At 31.2% G+C, this 23,129-nt stretch overlaps 2 protein-coding genes across 2 annotated transcripts in view; one reads left to right on the top strand and one right to left on the bottom strand.

Moving 5' to 3' along the window:
- Window positions 1–4,677, bottom strand: part of LOC105617089 — a 61,616-nt gene extending 56,939 nt beyond the window's left edge. Inside the window, 7 exon segments of the mRNA XM_012198667.1 lie at window positions 2,455–2,595; window positions 3,440–3,475; window positions 3,478–3,539; window positions 3,618–3,748; window positions 3,813–4,048; window positions 4,140–4,413; window positions 4,489–4,677. Of these exon segments, the coding sequence (XP_012054057.1) occupies window positions 2,455–2,595; window positions 3,440–3,475; window positions 3,478–3,539; window positions 3,618–3,748; window positions 3,813–4,048; window positions 4,140–4,413; window positions 4,489–4,677 (1,069 nt within the window).
- Window positions 4,678–7,440: 2,763 nt separating this feature from the next.
- On the top strand, window positions 7,441–10,764 carry LOC105617088 (general transcription factor IIH subunit 1). Its single transcript, XM_012198666.1, is given in 8 exon segments — window positions 7,441–7,568; window positions 8,182–8,384; window positions 8,674–8,875; window positions 8,962–9,118; window positions 9,194–9,733; window positions 9,826–10,153; window positions 10,370–10,545; window positions 10,642–10,764. Coding segments are annotated over 8 exon segments (1,857 nt in total).
- Window positions 10,765–23,129: the final 12,365 nt, after the last annotated feature.

Raw genomic sequence — 23,129 nt, 5'->3', positions numbered from 1 at the left:
TGTATATAGTCGCAAATGTTGGTGCAGATGTGCTGTGAATATTATCCAATTGTCTTTGATTTTTTTCGACGTTAAATCTTTCATATGTAGACATTGATCACTGCACGAAACTCATTTTTTCCATTTTACAAAAACTACAAAGATTCGCTTTAATCGTCTACAGAAATGAAACCACGCGATGAATTCCGCTCAAAATTTGGCAGTAATCAGTTGAAAGATGCTATTTGTTAAAAAGTAATGTGACATGAGACTGCGACTGCCCTCTGACTTCTGATTTTCTACTTCAGATTTTCTAAGATCTTATTGACTTGCCCTCGTATCTAATAAAATATTTCAGAATGTAAAAGAGGAATTTCATAATTAAATATTTTATTGTGTAGATTTGAATAATGCTCATTTTGAATAATTACTGCAATAAATCTGATACTTATTGAAGGGTAAGAACAAACGAAATTTTTCAAATTTTTCAAACAAATGAAAGTTTGACATTGAATAACTTCCGAACGAGTCTACCTATCAAGTACTCTCCGTACTGAACGAGCAACTTTCTTTTTTCATGCCCTTTCATATTATATATTACATATATAGAGTTCCATTTGAAATTTTGAGTTAGGGGCACCCTCTTGAGGAGATAATCTCTCTAATTCCCTTAAAAAAGTAATTCTTCGAAAATCGAACATTTTCATAATTGATTGATTTTTCATAATTTTGATTTGTTTTCAAAATATAAGAATGGTAAGAGACTTTATAGGCATCTTGTATATCTATCTGACTTCTTCTAAAAGTGTATAATCATGACCTTAAAACAACATTTAAGACTTCTGAGTACTCACCTCAGCCACATTGAATAATGTCATAAACGAGAAATGTGTCATAAGCTGATTATCTTGCAATTTATAATTAAAATAGAAATCATCATTTCTCGCTTATGACGTCCCATATATAGCTAAGGCGATTACTCAGGAGCCTTAAAAGATTTTAGTCGTCAATTGAACACCTTGGACAATGCTAATATCGACAATATCTTAATTTTTAATCGTCATAATATTCGAAAAATAATAAAGATAATTAATAAAAATACCTCTATTTACAATTTATATGTTAAATTTATATGTAATTTATTTATTTTTATTTATGATTTATATATTAACTCTTAGCATGAACTCTGGATTACGTACATTCAAGCTGCATAAAACAGCGCTAAGCATTCACAAACTATAAAGATGGGGAAGACTAGAGTAGGGGGTAAAAAGTTACTTCCTCTATTAATTCTTCCTTCCCTCTTCCCCCTCCCTGAGAATTGAATAAAAATTTATCCTAAGCGTTAATTGTCAATATTCTAGTGTATTACACCCAGCTCCAGAAACATATCTCAAAAGTACAAATTTCGACAATATCTTATTTTAATAATTCAAGAATTTTTGTGTACAATAAATTTTATTTATCGTTAATAAATAAAAATAAGTTAATAAATGAAAATATTGATTTGTAGCATTTTTTACATTATTTAAGAAATTCTAAACACTTGAAACAAAGTCTGAATAAATATATACCTCGATATTCTTAGAAAGTGTGTTTAGCAATATTTTGTAAGTCATTTTTATATTATAATTGTGCATTATTTTACTGTTTATAAAATTTAAACTCATTTAAAGATTGTTGATCTAATTTTGCCGAACAAATATACTTTTTGAAACTAATCGAAATAATGATGTTTTTTTTAAAGTACGTTCGATTATTTTTAAAACCCCGCTAGAAAAATCTCTCCAATAATTTTCTCCTTGAAACTACGAATTTTCAAAGAAAACTCGGTTTTCTCGCGAATTTCAATGTTTTTATTTCTCTTTTTTCCTGAATATTTCGAATATCTTCAATTTTTCGATTTTCATGCTTCTTTTCATTCATTCTTCTTTCTAAATTTTTGGCGTATCGATTAAAAAAAAAATTTATTCGTGATTGAAAACGTGAGGGTAACATATTTATGTGCTCCAAAATCTCGAATCAAATATAGCATGCCAGCAGAGAGTTAAAATACCTAGCATTTTAAAAAAACACTCGAAATCAACTACAAGAATAAAAAATAGGAATTTGCATAAAAAATTTCGAAGTGATTTTTACGTAACTCTAATAATGCTATCCAAAAAAGTGTTCTGATTCTCATCTCGGTATTTTCGAGTGACATATCATCCTCGTTCAACATTCAGTAAATAACAAGGATAATATAACATCTGGAAACATCCAGATCTCCATTCAAATATGTTCCAAAGTATATGTCACAGTAACATTTCTATTAATGCGATACTTAGAATTTTATATCTTTTGTCTGGAAAATTTTTCAAGAAAATATATTTCAAGAAAGTATACATTTCTCAACCTGATATGGTTGCTCTTATACCTGATATGACCGCATTAATATGTATATTCTTGCAGAATAATTCTGTGAATAACATTTACCAAAAATTCTAAATGTTTCTTCTTCTTGCAAAATAGGTAAATTTCTCCTTCCAGTTTTTTCTATGACTTTAATATTAACGATGGATTTTTCTGGTAATGATGCTCCAAACATTAACTCTGAAATTCTTGCAAGAGGAAAATCTAAAAAATATTTGTGGTATTACAAAATTGTCACAATAATATACAAGTCACAATAATATACATGTTCAGCGTAATGGTCCACACGATTTTTCAGACACTTCTGACAGTTAAAAAAGATTGAAGGATGAGTATTCATCTGTTTTATATAGACTATAATATGCGATAAAAAATTTTTTTTAATTTTTTTCACAAGAAAATCAAAGTCATCTTAAATTTTTTAAATAACATAGAATTTTTGTTCCATAATATTGTAAGAATTTTCAAGACAAATTCAAATGACTGTCGAAATGTCACTTTTATGATGTTTTATTGATTTCTGTTGCATATTTTATTAAATAAGTAGATGTGTGTATATGTGTATATATACGCGCGCGCGTGTGTGTGTGTGTGTGTGTGTGTGTGTGTGTGTGTGTGTGTGTGTGTGTGTGTGTTTTGGGTTGTCCAGAAAGTTCGTGCCGACTAAAATTTAAATTTTAGTATACATTTATTAAATTAAAATTTTCTGCGTTTCAATTTTCCTTCAACATCGGCACGAACTTTCCGGATAACCCAATATGTATATGTGTGTTCTATCAGTGTCTAGTCAGAGTTGTACTGCTGTTACAAATAATATTACATATTTGATATCAATAAAATCAATAAAACATCAATAAAAGTAACATTTCGATTAATTTAAATAATATCGAAGTTAAGTTGTAATTAAAGTTGTAGCTTGTATAAAACAAATGAATATTCATCTTTTAACTGTTTTTTAACTGTTTTTTCGGAAGTATTTGAGAAATCATGCAGACTATTACTGAACATCCTAAATATCTTTTAAATAATTTTATAATAATATACTCACAAATATTAAATGTCTTAAGTTGATAATCATTTTTTTATAAATATTAGCTTGTACACATACTTCTTTCATTTTTAGATTTTTACATTTCCTATTTGTGATCCTATTAAATACATATTAATTATAGATACTTTGAATGTTAGGTTTATAAAAATCAAATTTAGATTGTTTTTTATCTTACCGATTTATTGGGATAACATATTTGCACTTATCAATAGAAGAGTTTGTGTATAACATTTGTGGTTCCCTTAGTTTAATATTTCCAGATTCTAATAGTTTATAACGTTCTTGAAGATTTCCTATTTCCAGATTCTATACATTAATAGATAATGTTAGCATATATTTTTGTAATATCAAGCAAAAGAATGAAACTCACTTGTAATTCTAATTGTGTTTTTAACTGTTCTTTTTCTTTATAAATTTTGTTAATCTCTGATCTATGACGATTGACTTGTTCTTCAATTAAACGCATCTTTTCTAATTTCTCATTTTCAATTCGTAACTGAGTTTGTTGTAATTGTTGCCGCAAAAATACAGTTTCACCATCTTTAGTTATAAAATCGTTCAACAATTTTTTGTTTTCAGTTTTTAATTTTTCCAATTCTTTACCATCTAATCATAAATATATGTAAATATATGTAAATGAAATCATGAAAATAAAAATATTTTTTTATAATTATTAGTATTTCTATAATGATATTACCATGTACAATAATTTCATTGCTCTTTTGAAAAGTTGAATTATGATGTTTCTTATTTATTAATTTATTTTTAAACTGAGAATAATTCATTTCTGTTATGTTCTGATGATTCTGACTTGTACTCTGTACATTCTTTGTTAACAAGTCTGAGTTAGACTTTTCTAGAGCTTGTGGTAATTTTGAATATGATGTTTCATTATAGGCAATTTTCTTTGGAAAATCTGATTTCACCGAATTCAAATCATGTAGTCTTAAATTATTTAACAACTTAGCCTCCTTGAAAGTAAAGATTCAGATTATAAATAAATTTCATGGCATATTTTAAAACTGAACTTACATCAATAGCATTACCTGTACACAAGCTTGAGATGCAATCAAATCCATTTCCTCAATATCTTCTTCGTCAAAATCATCACCCCAAAGATCATCATTCTGAACGTTTTTATTCGTAGGAATTTTTTCCTGTGTTCTATAATACTTCAAATTCTTATTAGGAATATCAAATTTTGCCCGTTTCGCAGGCATACGATAATCATCCATTATTGTCACCTCGGAATGTTTAAACTTAAATGTGTGATATTCGTGATACATGCTAGCTGTTAGGTGCATTTACATGTAAGCGTTAAATTTCACGCTTAAACAATAAAATAAAGACTTAATAGACACAAGGAATAACAAGCCGTTCAATCAGAGCTCTGGTAAGTTCGATATTATATCCCAGAATTCTGATTGGAAGAGACCGTTGTTTTTTACATTGTTTGTTACCTGCCTATTATGTTTAAGTTTTTATAAGCTGGCGTTTTATCCTCCTCCCCCTCCATCGCTACACAAAGCAGCGTTAAAAAGCTATTTGCTATCCTTTTCATGAAGCGAATAAAGGATACGTTCCGTTACGCTTGAAACGCATGATGCATCATTTGTCGTTGTTATTTACCAATTAATAAAGAAGGATAAAAAGGATACATCGTGCGCTTCATGCGTAACTCGAAACGTACTCAAAAGCTGGCGAAGCCTCTTACTTTCACTATGCCATGAATAAAGGAGCGTTGAACAAACAATTCAAAAAATGGACCAATCAAAAAATGCTTCGAAATTTTTGGCCAATCAAATGAGTCAAAGTCAGAGTCAGCGTTGCTTCGCTCATAGTTGAACAGTATCGAACTTTAAGCGTTTATTTGCTGGATTATGGCCATTATGGCCAAAATTAATGGAGATGATTGATGATGTCAGTACTAGCATCTCAACAATACGGTGGCAAGATTCTAATCCAGCTAGCAATCTAGCAGGAAAACAAGTATCGTATGCCGCAGGCTTTAAGCCAATTAGTAATCAATAAAATACGAAATCACAACGCGGTTACACAATACACGATAAATACACTTCATGGAACTCTAGCCTCAGTTCTGGGTTACACTAGTTCAATTTAGTTCAGTTCTAGTACAATTCTCGTGCAGAAAACAAACCTTTTTCTCTTCTTTTATGCTAGAACCAAATTGTAATTTCGCGCATATCAGGGGATCGATTCTGTATCTTGAAATGAGATAAAAATTATGAAAGTGAGTGAGTGAATTTACTAGAATACTGATTATTTCATTGGTTAACACTTAGTAAATTTGCTCGCTTTTGTAATTTTCACTTTGTTTAAAGACACAGAATCGATTCCCAGGGCCTTTATTTTTGAAAAGAAATCTATACGAAAAGCTAGGAAAATATTATAATATCAGAGTATACGTGATTCTAATATTTCCCTTATAGTTTTCGTATACGTTTCTTTTCAAGAATAGAGGTCTTGCGCCCTTGTGATGTGTCGCACACATCCGATTACATGCGCGGCGCCAGTAGTGTTTTTTCGTGATTGTTAAGCAGGGAGCACAGATTCTTGCATAATGCATAACACATGAGGCATAAGAAAATAAAAGTGCTTTATTTCCTTTCTTTCCGTGTAAAGGACTTTGATTGGTTGATTTTCTTATGCCTCATGTTTTATGCGTTACGTAAAAGTTTGTGCTCCCCGCTTTAAGATATATTCACACAAACTTAGTTAGTTGCATAACGTAATGCATAAGAATATGTACCAATCAAAATTCTTCGTTTCCTTCCTTTCATGAAATAAAGAACTCTAGTTGGTTCAATTTCTTATGCCTCATGTATTATGCGTCATGCAAGACTATGTGCTCTTCGTGCGTTTTATGCATAAAAAAAATTATCCAATTGCATTTCTCTTACAAAGTTGCACGTAAAATGTGATTGGATAATTTTCTTTATGCATACGTTTCTTTATGCGGCTGTGTAAGTTGTATGGATATACCTTTAGGCTCTGCGCACAATGGAAAAAATATTAGAAACAGAAATAAATATTAAGGATGTATCCACAACAAAAATTATCTAATCACATTTTACATGCGTCTTTATAAGAGAAATGCGATCGGATAATTTTCTTTATGTATATGTTTATGCGGCTATGCAAGTTGTATGGATATACCTTTAGACTCTGCGCACAATGGAAAAAATATTAGAAACAGAAATAAATATTAAGGGTACATCCACACAACTTACATAGCCGCATAAACGTATGCATAAAGAAAATTATCCAATCACATTTTACGTGCAACTTTGTAAGAGAAATGCAATTGAATAATTTTTTTTATGCATAAAACGGAGAACACATAGTCTTGCATGACGCATGATACATGAGAAATAAGAAATTGAACCAACTAGAGTTCTTTATTTCATGAAAGAAAGGAAACGAAGAATTTTGATTGGTACATATTCTTATGCATTACATGTTATGCGTTATACAAGAATCTGTTGCTCTCCGCTTAATAGACTTTTTACAACAAGCCATAAATAATAAATCAGAAATCAGAAACTGATCAATCATAGTCGAATAGTGAGAAAAATAATTGACTATGATTGGTCAATTTTTAGCTTCTGACTTCTGGTTTATTACTAATAGCTTATTGTAGAAAGTTTCTAAGATTTCAGCTTATCAGATATCAATTACATCGGAAAACGGTTTCTGATATGTTGAAATCTTAATATTTATTTCTATTCCTAATTTCCTCCATTGTGCGCAAGGCCTTTATATTCGAAAAATTTCGGATAAATTTCCGCTAGCGAATTTGGCTGTCATCGTTTTTGCTGATAAATACGCAAAAATTATTCATTTTATGCGTGTGTGCAGTTTATGCGACGGATACGAGATAATGAACGATAAATGTGTCTAGTACAGGAAGCGGTGACGACTTGAGCCGTCACTTGAGTAACCTAGTGCCGTCAGTCGCCACACATCGGTACAGGTCGATGTCGATAGTATTGTCGTCTGTCCATGGCCGCGCTTGCGATGCGTCTACTGTGGTGTGTTTCTGTACATGGCCGTGCCGCTTGGCGGATCTTTACGTTGTTCCGTGGCATTCGGCAATCCGCCACTAGTAAACGTGCGTTTTTGTAACGAATTTTGCTTACTGTTAATGGGAAACACGCGTTTCTCTCACTGAAATGTGTGGAAAGCTGATTTTCGTGACGCGAGAGATACTCGGTCGATGGGAAATGCACGACTATTTATCTTTCACGCTGTTAACTTGCATGGGTTCTTATCATACAGACATTTGATATTTGACGCATCGCGATGCGAATTGATATTTTCTCGGAATGATTTCTCATCGCGATCATCACTCTTTATGTATTGTTTTTCCAAAGAAATTGAATGCGATTATACAGAGAGGCATCGAGTACAATCATCGATATTCAAGGACATGAAAATATCTAATTCTATGGAACACAATACGTCTCACGTTTTCTACAACTTTATAAGAATTTTTTTCATCACACACATGCAAATTAGTGATACTTTCTCTGTTTCCATAATGATTATTCTTATCAGTCAATTTTATACAAAAAATTATTTTTTGTTTAGTATATTTATGAGCAATAACAATTTTTTTTCTATCCAAAATAAAATTTTATGAATAATGAGTATAATTTGTTCTGTTAAAATAATACATATATCTATGAATATTATTCTTAATAGGATATAATTTTTAGGATTGTATTTACTGTTTTTAAAAAAATTGTATTACACTTCACATCCACCATGACTACATCCTCGGAAGATGTCCTGATGCAAGTGAGTCAAGTGCGTTATAAAAAAGGAGATGGTACTTTATATGTAATGAACGAACGAATAGCATGGATGCTTGATAACAGAGATACTGTTTCTGTCAGCCATAAATATGCTGATATTAAATGTAAGACTTTAAGAAATTGTGTTTAAATATAACAGATTGATGTAATTAATTCAATAATGTGTTAGCTTACATATATATATATATATACACACACACCACACACACACACACACCACACACACACACACACACACACACACACATACACACACACACACACCACACACACACACACACACACCACACACACATATATTATGTTTATTCATATATGTTATTGTAAAATATATGTAAATATATAAATTATACACCGATCAATAAACAAATAAAATTATTGAGTCCTTTGTAGTACAAAAAATATCACCAGAGGGAAAATCAAAAATACAACTACAGGTGGTGTTACATGATGGCACATCATCTACATTTCATTTTGTAAATAAAAATGGACAAGAAGCACAAATTAAAGATCGCGACGATGTAAAAGAGTTATTGCAACAATTACTACCAAAATTTAAGCGGAAAGTTAACAAGGAGCTAGAAGAAAAAAATAGGTAAGATTAATTTAAGTTAATATTTGAAGAGTATTTCATGAATAATTGAGACAATTTTTTTTTTACAAATACATTCCTTTTTTTAGAACTCTTCAAGAACATCCTATGTTGCTTCAATTATATCGTGATCTAGTAATCACACAAGTTATATCATCGGAAGAATTTTGGTCACAACATGCTGCAGAATATACACAAGCTAAAAAGATACAACGTCAAGAGATAGGTGTTAATAGTGCTTTCCTGGTAATAATGTTTTCTTTTATAAAGATGTCAGATTTTTGCTCAACACATAAATTATGGATTAATCAAATTTTTTAGGCAGATATCAAGCCACAAACTGATGGTTGCAATGGATTAAAATACAATTTAACTGTCGATGTGATAGAATGTATATTTAAGACTTATCCAGCTGTTAAAAGAAAACATCAAGAAAATGTGCCTCATAAAATGTCAGAGTCGGATTTCTGGACAAAATTCTTTCAATCACATTATTTTCACAGAGACCGTATCAATACTGGGACCAAGGATCTTTTTACCGAATGTGCCAAAATAGATGATCAAGAACTTAAGAAAGATCTTCAAACTGGGATAAATGATCCTTTGGTAGATATTACTTCCTTCGAAGATCAAACACTAGATGAAAATTATGGAAATGGTTGTAGTAAAGCAGATAAAACATCTGGAAATATAGTACATCAAAATATGATCAAGAGATTTAATCAACATAGCATAATGGTTATGAAAGCTAGCACTGCCAAACAGTTGATACAAACTAATCAACCACAATTAAATGGATCTACACCATCTGCAAGTAAAATAGCAAACAACGAACCAGATGATGAACCAAAGACTAAAAAAGTACAACTTTCCATTCCATTTGATGCATTTATAATTTATGTTTGGTAGGATTGAGGATGATTTATTTAATCTTTTTAAATACATTTTTACAGCGTAGAATACAAGAGAAGATAACTTATGATGATCTTGATAAGAGCTGTGACATAAATACAAATAATGGAGCACCGTTAAATCTGATGCATGTAGATAGATATTTGCATGGACCTATACCAGACTATGGAAGTACAGAACCAACTTCGGAAGAATTGTTCATTACATTAAATCACTTAAAAAAAGAAGCTTCTGGATGGTTATCTGGTAGTACATTACCGCGACAAACAGCTACTTCTTTAGTTAGTCCAGCTGCGGCAGTATCAGCTTTAGGTGAATTAACACCTGGTGGATCTTTAATGAAAGGTTTCCGAGAAGAAAGTCTTGGACGTAAGAATATATTCTTCATATTACAAATGACATAGTATATATAATTCACTTGTCTTAGCGTCGAGACAGTATCGTGTCTCCAGATATTCAGTAAATTATTATTAGTGACTTTACATTCTTTAGTGATTTTAATGTGAAATAATTTACATATATATATATATGTAGATATAAATACATAAGTATAGGTAAATAATTATGTAAATATACATATTACAGAGTTAATACCGAAAGATTTAGAGAAGGAATTACGTAACGTGTATGTGTGTATATGTGAGTTGTTGAAACATTTTTGGCGAAGTTTTCCTCCGACAACACCACAGCTTGAAGAAAAAGCAATCAGAATGCACGAAGCTTTACATAGATTTCATTCCGCTAAACTAAAACCCTTTGAAGTAAGTAAATGTTTATTTCACATATACAAATAAGCAGCATTTATTCATTTATACAAAATTCATTATTTTATAATATACGAATTCCATTTCTCCCAGGATCGTGTGCAAAGAGAATTCTCTGCGGTTAGTCAGCACTTAACGAATCATCTTAATCAATTGTTAACTACCGCATATAGGAAATTTGCGGTATGGCAACAGCGAAAAATGCAAATGAGGTAGCCCTTCATTAAGATCCCCGTAAAACAGTAACGTTTAAATAAAGCAGCAATATTGGTCACATATTGCATTTCTTAATGTTACCGTAATTAGATATTAACATCGATGTATTTTACAAGAAAAAACCAAAGCTATGCCAGATATATGCATCCAGGCTACCACATACTATTTATTTATTTTTTTTAACGCGATTACAACTTTTTTAAATTTCGTTTTTTAAACTCCAAATCCAATCACAATCGATAATACGTTAATTTGCTTATAAGAAATACAATTTTCAGCTTATTTATTTATAACAAATACATTTTAAAATGCACAGACATTCTAAAAATATCTTACATTCTGGAAAATATGTGTTTATAAATTTATGTAAGAAAATTATGTAGTTGTAGTTATCTATCATCTATAATATGCGACTGTTTTAGTTCAACTTATGAGAGAGATGGATGATTACAAATATTGTATGATATCAAAGTAACTATGATATTGCCACTGTATAATCAAGTTTGTTAAAAGTTAGTTAATTTGTTTTGATAATGCCTTCGTGATTTTAATTTTATGATTATATTTTATTGATTCATACACATACTTTGTTACTTTATTTATTACTTTATTATTTGATTTTTACTTATTTTCATAATATGCGAAGATTGAAATCGACGAAAAACGATCTTTTTTGCAGTTACAATTGAGTTAATACATTTAAATCTCTAGATATCTCAACGAAGTTGTAATTTCCTATCATTTATTCTACCACAGTGGCATTGGTATACTTTATATCTGCGATATACTCAACTAAGTGTCTTAATTGTTGAATCCTATTTTTCTCTTGTGCTACTAGATATGGTGATCTGAATTTTCGTAAACTATTTACTTGATCTTTACCATAGCGATAAATTTGGCAGTTTTAAAAATATAATCTATATTTCTCAATTGATTGACGCTATTATAATTATTATTTAAGGACCAGTGACAAGAAAACTCATTTACACTTTATTTGCGGTGCAGATACGTGCATTCCACCATATATTTGGCCTTGTAGAAAAAATATTTTGTCATGAAACTTGTTTTTTACTTATATTTTACGAAACTATAAAGCTTCCTAAAGAGCCGAATTGAAATTTTATTCTTAAAGATAGTATAATAAATAAAATTATCTGTTTGTTACTCACCTACCTGATATAATTGCGAGGTACCATATTTTGTCTCATAGAAACTATTTCGTCAATGATTTTTTTTCGACTTTTTTTTATGAAGCTGCAAAGGTGCATACAGAATTTATACCGATTTTGCAATTAAGTAGTTTAAACATAATAAATAAAATTTGCACCTCAACTGCATTACAATGCAAATCGAGTGAAATATTGAATTTTTATTGTATCCTTTTTTCTGAAAAAAAAAAAGGAAATGCTCTGTACGCGTCTTCAGCTGATTTTTCTGATTGTGAATATCATAATTATATTGTGATTTTCTCAATATTATATATAGCTATAATTTAGGATGAAAGAAATTTGTTTTCGACAGAGATCTCCACCGTGATTCCTGCCGCCCTAAGAGCCAGTTGTTCCATCTTCGAATAAACTACATATAACTTACCTATTAGATAAACAAAAGAGTAAGAGCATAAGAGAGTAAGACAGTAAGATAGTGAATTGAAATTAACGAAAGATGGAACAACTCAGTCTAAGTAGTAAAATATATTCTTACATTATGATTATAATAAATATTGTGATGACGAATTTTCAATATCACACCTGGATCTTCTCTTTTACCTTACTCTTTCATTTTTAATACATATATCTCTCCCGTACTTTAAAAGTGATATTAAAAAAATGTGATTTTTCAAGTTATTACTATAATATATACACAGTAGCGCAACTTCAGATTTCAGCGGGCGTAAAATTGAATTGCACATACGCAAACTAAGGAGGTAACCAATTATATAACTGACTTTCTGTTGCACTTCTTTCTATTTCTCTATAGCATTTTCTTTTTTAAATATCATTAAATGCTCAATCGTAAATGCTCAATAGACATGATAGAAGTATTTGGAAGAAAAAATACGAACAACGTTATGCACACACACACACACACACACACACATACACACACACACACACAAAATTAAGGTGCAAATTCACGCAGCGAGTAATTGCTGTTTGCTGAAATTTTTCGGCTTTTAGCGAATGTTTGTGAATATTCGACACAAGTTACAAATCTGGAGACACTAGTAGTGTCTCGACGCTAATTTACATAAATGGCTATGCAAAGATCGTCTATATGCAAAATAGAAATAATAAAGAAGAAAATTAAAAAAGAAAAATTATATATATTCAATTTAATTAGGACATCGAATATGTTCACATTGTATAAAATTACGAATTATATCTTATATTGGGTCCAGAAAGTTCGTGCCGATGTTGAAGGAAAATTGAAACGCAGAGATTTAAATTTTATATATTTATTAAATTATATAGGTTAGTCGGCACGAACTTTTCGGACAACCCAATAAATAATATTAAACCTATAAGATACAAACAACGGTCAACTGAAATATAACTGCAACTGCAGCTGCTTTCCTTTTTATTTAGTAAAAATATACTGACATATAATTTAATAACCATTACATTTGTTAGTTATACCAAGTAATTTAATTTATAACTGTTGTTCTCCATTTAAAATAATTTTAAAAAATTTTATTTCCAATTTATTCAGTATTTATTAAATATGTATATAACATTTAAGAGCACTTTTAAGCCCTAAACACAATGGCAATAGTGATAGCGATAGGAACAGAGGAATCCAACACACGGGAATGCAGCCCATATGCCAATGCATATAGGACTTATGTGCATTGACATATGGGCTGCGGTCAATTTCCAGGTCATTATAATGGCCATTTTCAACGCTTTTCAATATTTCTAGTCTTATTTGACGTGTGTAATGAACAATAAAGACAGAATAATGATTACGCTTAATGCACGTGAACATCCAAATCGAATGTCCAAATAACTATACATTTCCTCTGTTCCTATCGCTATTTCCAGCAAACGAGAATGGATTGAAATGAATTGAAATGGATTAAGATTTTTAGAAATATTAATTCACGAATGTTAAAATGAATGCTTTTCAATCCTGAATGCATTTATAGGCATATCTCTATGTAGCATATCTCTATGTCTTTCAATCTAAAAATATTAGCTTTTTCTGTGTATTATGAATACTATTAAATTCAAAATTTTATAATAGGACATGCAGTTTTTCAATCCAATTGCATCCAATTGAATTTAATTGAATCCAATTGAATCCAATTAAATCTAAAAAAAAGTATTCGCTATTTAAAATATGCATTCGAAAAAAATGTCAATCCATTTTAATCCATTCTCGTTTGCTGGTCGCTATTGCTATAACTATTTCTATCGTTGTTGCCTTCGCATTGTGTTTAGGGCTTAAGCGGGGAGCACAGACTCTTACATAACGCATAAATACATAATGCATAAAAAATGTACCAATCAAAATCCTTCGTTTCCTTCCTTTTCATAAAAAACTATGATTGGTTGGATTTTTTATGTTTTATATGTTATGCGTTATGCAGATTAAGAATCTGTGCTCCCTGCTTAAAGATATATTCACACAAAGTTTCATAGCAACATAAACGTATGGATAAAGAAAATTATCCAATCGCATTTCTCCTATGAAGACGTAAAATGTGACTGGATAATTTTAAAGAGGTCATTCCACACAAACTTGCATAGCCGCATAAATGTGCATAAAAAAAATCATCATCAGTCTTTATTTCATGGAAATAAAGGACTTCGATTGATACGTTTTCTTATGCACGTGTTATGGGTTATGCAAGAATCTGTGTTTCACATTTTACACGATACATTTATGTCTTCGACACACCAGCACGATATTCGTCGCATACGACTCGCGACATTCAATGAGAATATATCATGGCTTCTGCACACTGGACGCGATAACACCCGCGCGGCAAAAAAAGAGATGCGGTAAACAATGAACTTACTCTAATGTGTTCATTAATCGGGTTTAACCGTAGTTATGAAATTAGCCAATCATAGCTGTTTTTCGGAAGAATGAAATGACTGTGATTGACTAGTTTCATAATTATGGATGTTATTAAATCCGATTAAGGGTATCGTGTAAATGTAGTCATTGGCCATAGTTTCCAAACCGAGGATTCAAACCTATTACATAACATTTTCCCGAAAAACTAGACTGGAAAATGTTATGATACTAAAAATGATACTAATAAAAATCTCTAAGCAACACAATTTTATTTTTTAATTTTAAACGAATTAGTAACAGCGTTGAAGTAATAAGTCCATAAGAATTTAAGCACGACATTGTTGTACACTTATTTAGACTTAAATTGTAGACGTAAGTAACGCACAAGCTTTCAAGTATGACGTACAACTTATTGCCGTGTCTCTAAGAGACATACGTCATACGCCAAAGCTTGTGCATTACTTACGTCTACAATTTAAATCTCTAAGTAAGTGTTATTCTTGTACTCAGGTTCTAAGTTCTATAAGTCCATACCACAAACTTACTACTTAAACAGTGTATATATACTAATCCATATAAATTAAAATTGTATTGCATATAAATTAAATTGCCTATGGATTTTTGTAAATACTAAATTTTTCAGTCTAGTTTTTCAGAAAAGTGTCATGTAACCTTCAAATCGGAATGCAAGAATTACAATCGAATATTTCTTTGTTACAGTCGAACAATAGGGGAATGTTCGATTGTAATTGGTTAATTCTTGCATTCTAATCTGGTTCAAACCTTCGGTGGAAACTAGACCATTGTTATGCAACCACACACATGCAACGTTCATTAAAACTGTGTTCTAAAATTTACTGTCAGTACTGAAAATCTATAGTGCACATAATGTAAATTGTAGCATTTTCAGTGCTAGTAGAATAGAAATCATTTACACTTCAGCATATACAAACCAAGAAGGGGACTTGGTTTACAGAAATATTTAACTCATTCACACTTACACTCCTCTCCCGTCTTTATCTTACAGCTACAAACCTGAACTATTACTATTTCTCTACAACTATTACTATTTCTCTTTTACCTATACATAATCTCTATATCACAGCCCTATCACAGTCTATTAATGTCCATATCCCATTTCTTATTTCCCTTTATTTCTACATAGCATTTCTTTATCCGTACTTATCTCCCCTTGTATTCTTTAACTATATGTTCCATCTACATTTTATTTTTATTTTCTATTGGTTTCATTACAATGCATTTCCTTAACTTATAAATAGATAATAAGTACTTCGAATTGACTATAACTAACTATAATATACTACATTACAATCTTATACTCTCACAGCTTTGTTGTCTTACAAAATATTATAATTATAATATTCATTCCTTGTCTTTACATTATTATGTTTATCTTTACAATAGTCTCTATTTATATCTTTTCTTTTTTCTCTCCTTTCTTTTCTTTTCTTTTTATTATTTCCTTTTCTCTATTCTTTCATAGTTTTATTAGCGTTTTTCCTTTAAGTTTACTCAAATCTTCTCCTCATAAATTTCTTACAATCTCGTCCTTATTCTTTCCTAACTCTTCAAAATTACCTCTTGTCTCCTTGCATTCTTTAACCTAATGCTCAAGGTTATTCTCGCTTTCACCACAAAAAAGACATTTTCCCTCCATTATTCCTAGCCAGTATTTATTCTTCTCTTCTAAATTACCATATCTTAATTTAAATAACACTTATCTTATCTCCTCTCTTCCATTTCATTTTTTCCACCCTCAAATTTGATATCCTATTCTCCATACTTATCTCTTTATATCTTTATATCTTTTATTACACCTTGACCTATTCTTTCCCTTTTCTATTGCTTCTGTAAATCCTCCCTTTTCCTGTTTATTAAATCTTCAAAACTTTCATTCCTATTACTTCTCTAGATTCAATTTCCTATCCGTTCCTGTTATAATAATCTTCTTTCTCCATACCGTCTATCGTTCCAATAGCTTTGTTTTTCCTCCCAGCACTCTCTGATCAAATTACCTGTGTTTCCAGATTTAATCTTTTCCTCGTATTTTCTTGCCCTTAAACCCCATCCTACTTTGAGCTTACCCATTACCAGCTCCCTCATAATTACAAATCATGGAATGCAGAAATCTAATCTAATTGAAAATCCACCTGATGTAGTCTAATATTATCTTTTCTAGTTCGCCTTTTTCTTTCCAGCCCCATAATTCCACTCTATATGCCATTACACTTTGTACCAGATATTTAAATAGCATTTTTAATAGCAGATATTTAATTATCAATCCATCTTCTACTAAAGTCATTTCTGTATAGCTTTTCCCCTAAGCCTCATACCTTTTTTACTACCATTTTTCCTTTTCTATTTATTTTTTTAATATGCCTTTTATAAGGCATATTTCCCTTTCCAATCTAAATTAAAATCCAAATATTTAAATTCCAATATTTAAATATTTAAATTCCATCTCATTTAGTTCCTTATTTCCCCATTTCCATTTCTCTTTTCTTTTTCTCCCTCTTCCTCCAGACCTCATTATTTTCGACTTTTCTGTGCACAGCTCCAATTTCTTCCCCTCCAAAAATTTTGTTTGTGCTCATCATATCCTGTAATAACTCCCTATTATAAGCTATAAAAATTAAATTATCCACATATGCTAACGATCATCATGTCCTATCTCTACCTAATCTAACTCTTCCTATTCTTCTTTTCTCTAATTCATTATCTATGTCCGCAATATATAAATTGAACAACAATGGACTCATCATACCCTCCCTTATTCCTTTTATTGTTCTGAATTGTTGCATGTATCCTTGTCTCATCCTTATCTTCATCTTTGTTTCCTCCTTATTCTCACCTCTGTTTCCTCCTACATCTTCTCTATCTTCCTTACCAAATATTCATTTACATCCTTACCTCTAAGTCTTCCAAAGTTTATTCTTATCAAAGGCAATTTTTAAATCCGCATCGTATATATTTTTCTTCTTTCTTTTTCCTGATTTTTTCCTTCTGCATCAAATGCATCAATATGAAAATACCGTTGTTGACCTTCTTCTTTTAAATCCAGCTTAATTTTTCGGAATCTTTGATTTTCATCTTCTTTTCTAGTCTATTACTTCTGCATATATTTTATACGCCGTACATTGTAACGAGATACTCCTGTAATTTATTACTTTCTTCTCGTCTTCTCTTTTGTCTAGAGAGACAATTATATTTTCCTTCCAATCTTGCGGCATCTTGCCTGTACTCGACACTTTTTGTAGTAGTTTCCATTAGCCTCTTCTTAAACCCTCATCTGCATATATCCAGGCTTCCATAGGCACCCCATCTATTCCTGCCGCCTTTTTTTTCATCTTGCGTAATGTCCTACCAATCTCTTCAGCCATCAGTTCTTCTTCACTTTCTTCTTTATTTACATTTTCTTCTTCTTCTTCTTCCTCTAGCTTAGAGAGCTCAGTGTTCTGCTTTATTTTCATTCCACTTCAGTGCCGTCCAATAGCTTAAAATATTTCCTCCATTCCTTGTTCCTTATATTATTTTCTTTCTATAGCATTTTACTCTCTCCTATACTCTCTCTTATCTTTCTTCCTATACTTAATATATTTCCATACGCTTCCCTCTTCAACTTTTTCAATTCCTCTTGCTCTTCTTCCCTTTTTTCTTTTTGTTTCTTTTCTAATAATTCTCTGAACTCTTTCCTCTTCTCCAAATATTTTTTTCCCCCCTCTTTTCCATTTTTTCATTTCCTATATGTTCTCTTCATCTCTCTCTTCTTCCTGGAGCTAATATCTCACTTGTATCCTGTGTACCTTTTCTTCTTTTTGATTATCTTCTTCACGACTTTGGTGAACACAATCTGTTTTAATTTCTCCCACATAGCTCTTACCTCTTCCTCATTATTTCTCTTGCCTTTATCCAAATTTTCCTCATTTATCACCTCCATGTTTTTATAGTCTCTTTATATGATAATTTCTTCTTCTTTGATGACACTGTCCTCTTCGTCCCGGTCCTCTTCTGTGTCCTTTTCTTTCAACCTTATAACAGTTTCTTCCTCTAATGTCAAGCTCAGTGGCATATGATTTGTCCACATCGATCCTAAATTTTATAATTCTATCGCAAATATTATCGTTAACCATCGCATATATCTATTACTGAACTACTTCTTGCTCCTATATACGTATATTCCCCCTCCCAATCGCCTCTTGATTCCATTCAGAATGCCAGTCATACTCCTTTATCAATTCTACAAAACCTCTACTTCCATTTTCTATCACCTTATCCTTGCTACATCTATTCTTTCCTCTAAATTTTTTTCTTCCGTACATTCCTCTTTAATATTTTCCATCTTTGTATCCAAATTTTTCTCTCCTTGTTTTCCGTACTGATTATATCTATCTTTTCCCCACCATCGTTAACTCTGATTAATCATATCAGAGTTGATGATTACTCCTTCCCTTTGCCTTCCCACTCTTTGCTAATTAATCTATCTTCCTTATTCCCCCATCCTTTTCTCTTTCCAATTATAAAACCATTTGCCCTGCCTCTCTTTCTTTCCTTCCTATAACTGCAATCCCATACGTGTGTCTTAGGTAACCTATTCTTCACTGCATCCTAACCTTTTTCATTTAACTATGCCTCGCATAAGCTCACGAAATCATACCTTTGACATAACTTCAAATCCTTTTCTCCTACACTTGCTGTATTCCAAAATAATATTTTTCTTTGTTTTTTCCTGTTTATTTTCTTTTACCCGTTTGCTTAATCCAACTCTCTTGTTTTTTTTTCTATTCCTAATTTCTTTCTCTTTCCTTTTCTAATTACTTTACCTCTTCTTAAATTACTATTTATTTCTTCTTGGCTAATGCAAAATTTTTCGATTTTGATTCCTTGTCCTTATCTTCCTTGTTTCTCCCTTCATTTGCCTCTGCTTCCTCGCCTTCTTTATCTATTCCTATTTTATTTTTCCTCTTTTTTTCATCCTCCCTCTCAATTACATTCCATGTTTTTCATATTTCATCTATTTTTACTTTACCTAATCCAATCTTTATATCTTTTCTTTCTCCTTTTTGCTCCTTAACTCATTTGTTAATCCTCTTCTTTCCTTTCCTCCCAGCTCAAATCATTTTCAATAAAAATATCTCCTTTTAACTTATGTTTATTCCTCATTATTTCACTCTTTCCCTCCTCACTCCTTCTTACTCTAACCACTGTTCTATTAATTCTCGAAAAGGCTATGTTACATTCTTCCTCTCTTTCTTTTATAACCTTTTGATCCATTTTCCCTTTCCTTTCTTATCTATTTCTATCCTCCTCAGTATATCTGTTCCTTTTATAATTATATTTTTTTCCTCTCCTCTTTTTCATTATCTGAAACCCATTTAAAACATTTACCTCCCCCTTCCCCCCCTCGCTTGCTATAGATCTTACTCTTGACTATCTCCTTTTCTTCCAAAACTATTATACTCCTTCCCTCGTATCATAATCATTCCCCTCGCTACTTGCATTGCCTAATGCTCATATTCATAGTCCAACCTTGTACTTAAGATTTTCTTAAATTTATCTTTAGATGTTCAGCAGCCAGTGAAATAATTCGTAGAGTATCTAAAGATAAATTTAAGGAAACCTTAAGTGCAAGATCTGACAAGATACGGACATAAGTATCTCATTTCTTTCCTCATTTCTATACATTTTTTCCTAATCTCTTCATTTACTTCTACTTACCTTTACTCTTTCAATTATACTTTCCTCCTCTGACATGTCAATGTCACTTTTTTCGAACCTACTTTTGATTTATCCTCTATCAATAAACGCTGTTGTCTACTTTGCCCTTTCCTACCTTACCCACGCCTGTCATCTCTTCTTTTTACCATTGTGTATTCCGCGCTCTAACCTCTTTTGCCTCACCTCGATGTATCGCGCTCGATACTTTCTAAGGGTCTGAGCACAAGAATTGTCGTAACACTTACTTAGAGACTTAAGTAGAGGTAATGCACAAGCTTTGGCGTATGACGTACGATTTATTGCTGTCTCTTGGAGACACGGCAATAAGTGTACATACGTGAAAGCTTGTATATTATTAGGTCTACAATTTAAGTCTAAATAAGTGTTACAATTCTGGTGCTCAGACTCTAACGCACGCACCAAAAGTCTCTCCAATTGCTCGCTTATCTCCCACTTCTGACAAGCTAATTAGCTTACAATCTCTCGCTGACCCTGTTTCGTCAACTTGTTTATAAAATGCTAAGACGCACTCGCATACATGCACTCACGCGCCTTCTAACCAAGTCCTTCAGTGCTGGTAGATTGCTGGTAAATGGATGCTGGTAAATTTGGAATAGCTAAACTATTTACGGCAAATTATTCACTATTCATTAAATCATTTGCAGCGAAAAATTCGCTGCATGAAAAGGCATCCTAAGGGCCGGTTTTTCTTCTTTAATAAATAAAATTTACCAAAAAATGGAACAACCGGGCCTAAGGCTTAATCAGTTAGGATATATTGTATGTCATGCCGTAAAAAATTAACCAATCATGGTCGATTGTTTCTTTTCAAGGGACAGCCGACAACCGAATATCCACACGTCGACATCCGATGCTGACATACATATTGTAGAACAGGCCTAAATGGAAAAGATATATTAAGATACAATTTCATAGTGTTGCTTGTCGCAGCGATAAATGATCACGTCACTGAATTCTCCCTCAATTTGCCTACTTTCTTATCGCCAATGACACTGTTAAAAATTGGATTAATCCAATTTTTAGCGATATCGTTCTTATGCAAAGATTTAAATGTGGAACAACAGGATATAAATATAATAAGTATATATATTTACTTAAATTATATTCCAAAACATCCTTTCCGAGGAAAATTTTACTCAAAATATATATATAACGTATACTACATATGTAACGTATACTACAATATTTCGAATAAAATTTTATATATTTACCTCCATAATAATTTAATTATTGTATTATTAAATTATTATTATTTATTATTATTATTTATTATTATTATTTAATTATTGCATTATTTGTTATTATTTGCGATAATTTCATGAAATTTTCAGATGGCTGTTGTACATACTTATGGCGTAAAATGATCATAGACAAAAAGACTATGACTTGTGTATGAAAGCATATAATCGATTATTTATTGATAATGTTTTAATAATAATTTTTTTATCGATGTTCACATCATTTTTCATCCAAAAGGATCAATCCAAAATCTCTTTTTTTATTTTCTTTTTAAATTTTATTTTCTTTTTTAAATTTATACATTCATTAATGCATACAGATGCTATTAGTTTCGCTTTATTTTTGTTGTGCACAATCATATCAACTTGACAGGTCCAATCGTAATACTGCTTTTAATATAACACTTTGGACTTTACAACACTTTACATAACACAATTAATATAATTACCGTCGTAAAATTTATCGTTGCTAGCCCACTTATATAAGCGATATATTCGAGGTTAGCATACGAAATCATTTGTGACTCATTTGTCATTGAATATGAGCAACGAGTGACACCATGAACACATACCTTTAAAAAAAGTGAAAAAGCGATGTTCAGTTTTCAATGAATAGTGACAAAGTGATACTAGTTATCATAGTGAAAGAAGTGTTAAGTTTATACAGGATGTTAAAAAAAACCAGTATGTATCGACGCTTGAGCCATAGAAGGAGTTATATAGAAAAAAATAGAAAGTCTATATCAAGAAATGAATGAAAAGCGGTTTAATTTCGTATTACTAGCTTCTACCATGGTAGAAAGAATATAATATAAGTTGAAATATTGCGCATGATAAGTACTGCATTAGCAATACTGGAAATAACCAATCAAATGTTCCCTAATGTGCATTTTCCTATGTATAATAGCGGTGGTTATACTGAAACAGCCAATCAAATGTTATTCAAATTCACTCTCCTACTGCGTATCCACGGGAATATCCAGCAAACCCAGAATGCATTGAAATAAATTGATATGGATTTTCAGATTTTCAGAAATATTGATTCACGAATGTTAAAATGAATGCTTTTCAATCCCGAATACATTTTTATTTATTTATAGGCATTGCATGAAGCATATCTCTATGCTTTTCAATCTAAAAATAATATTAATTTTTTCTGTGCACACACACACACACACACACACACACACACACACACACACACACACACACACACACACACACACACACACACACACACACACACACACACACACACACACACTACACTACTAACTACTAACTAACTAACTAACTAACTAATACTATATTAACTTATATTATATATAATTATACTATACTATA

This window comes from Atta cephalotes (genome assembly GCF_000143395.1).
Source record: "Atta cephalotes unplaced genomic scaffold scaffold00011, whole genome shotgun sequence".
In the NCBI taxonomy this organism is placed as follows: domain Eukaryota; kingdom Metazoa; phylum Arthropoda; class Insecta; order Hymenoptera; family Formicidae; genus Atta; species Atta cephalotes.
This window is presented reverse-complemented; position numbering and strand designations above follow the sequence as displayed.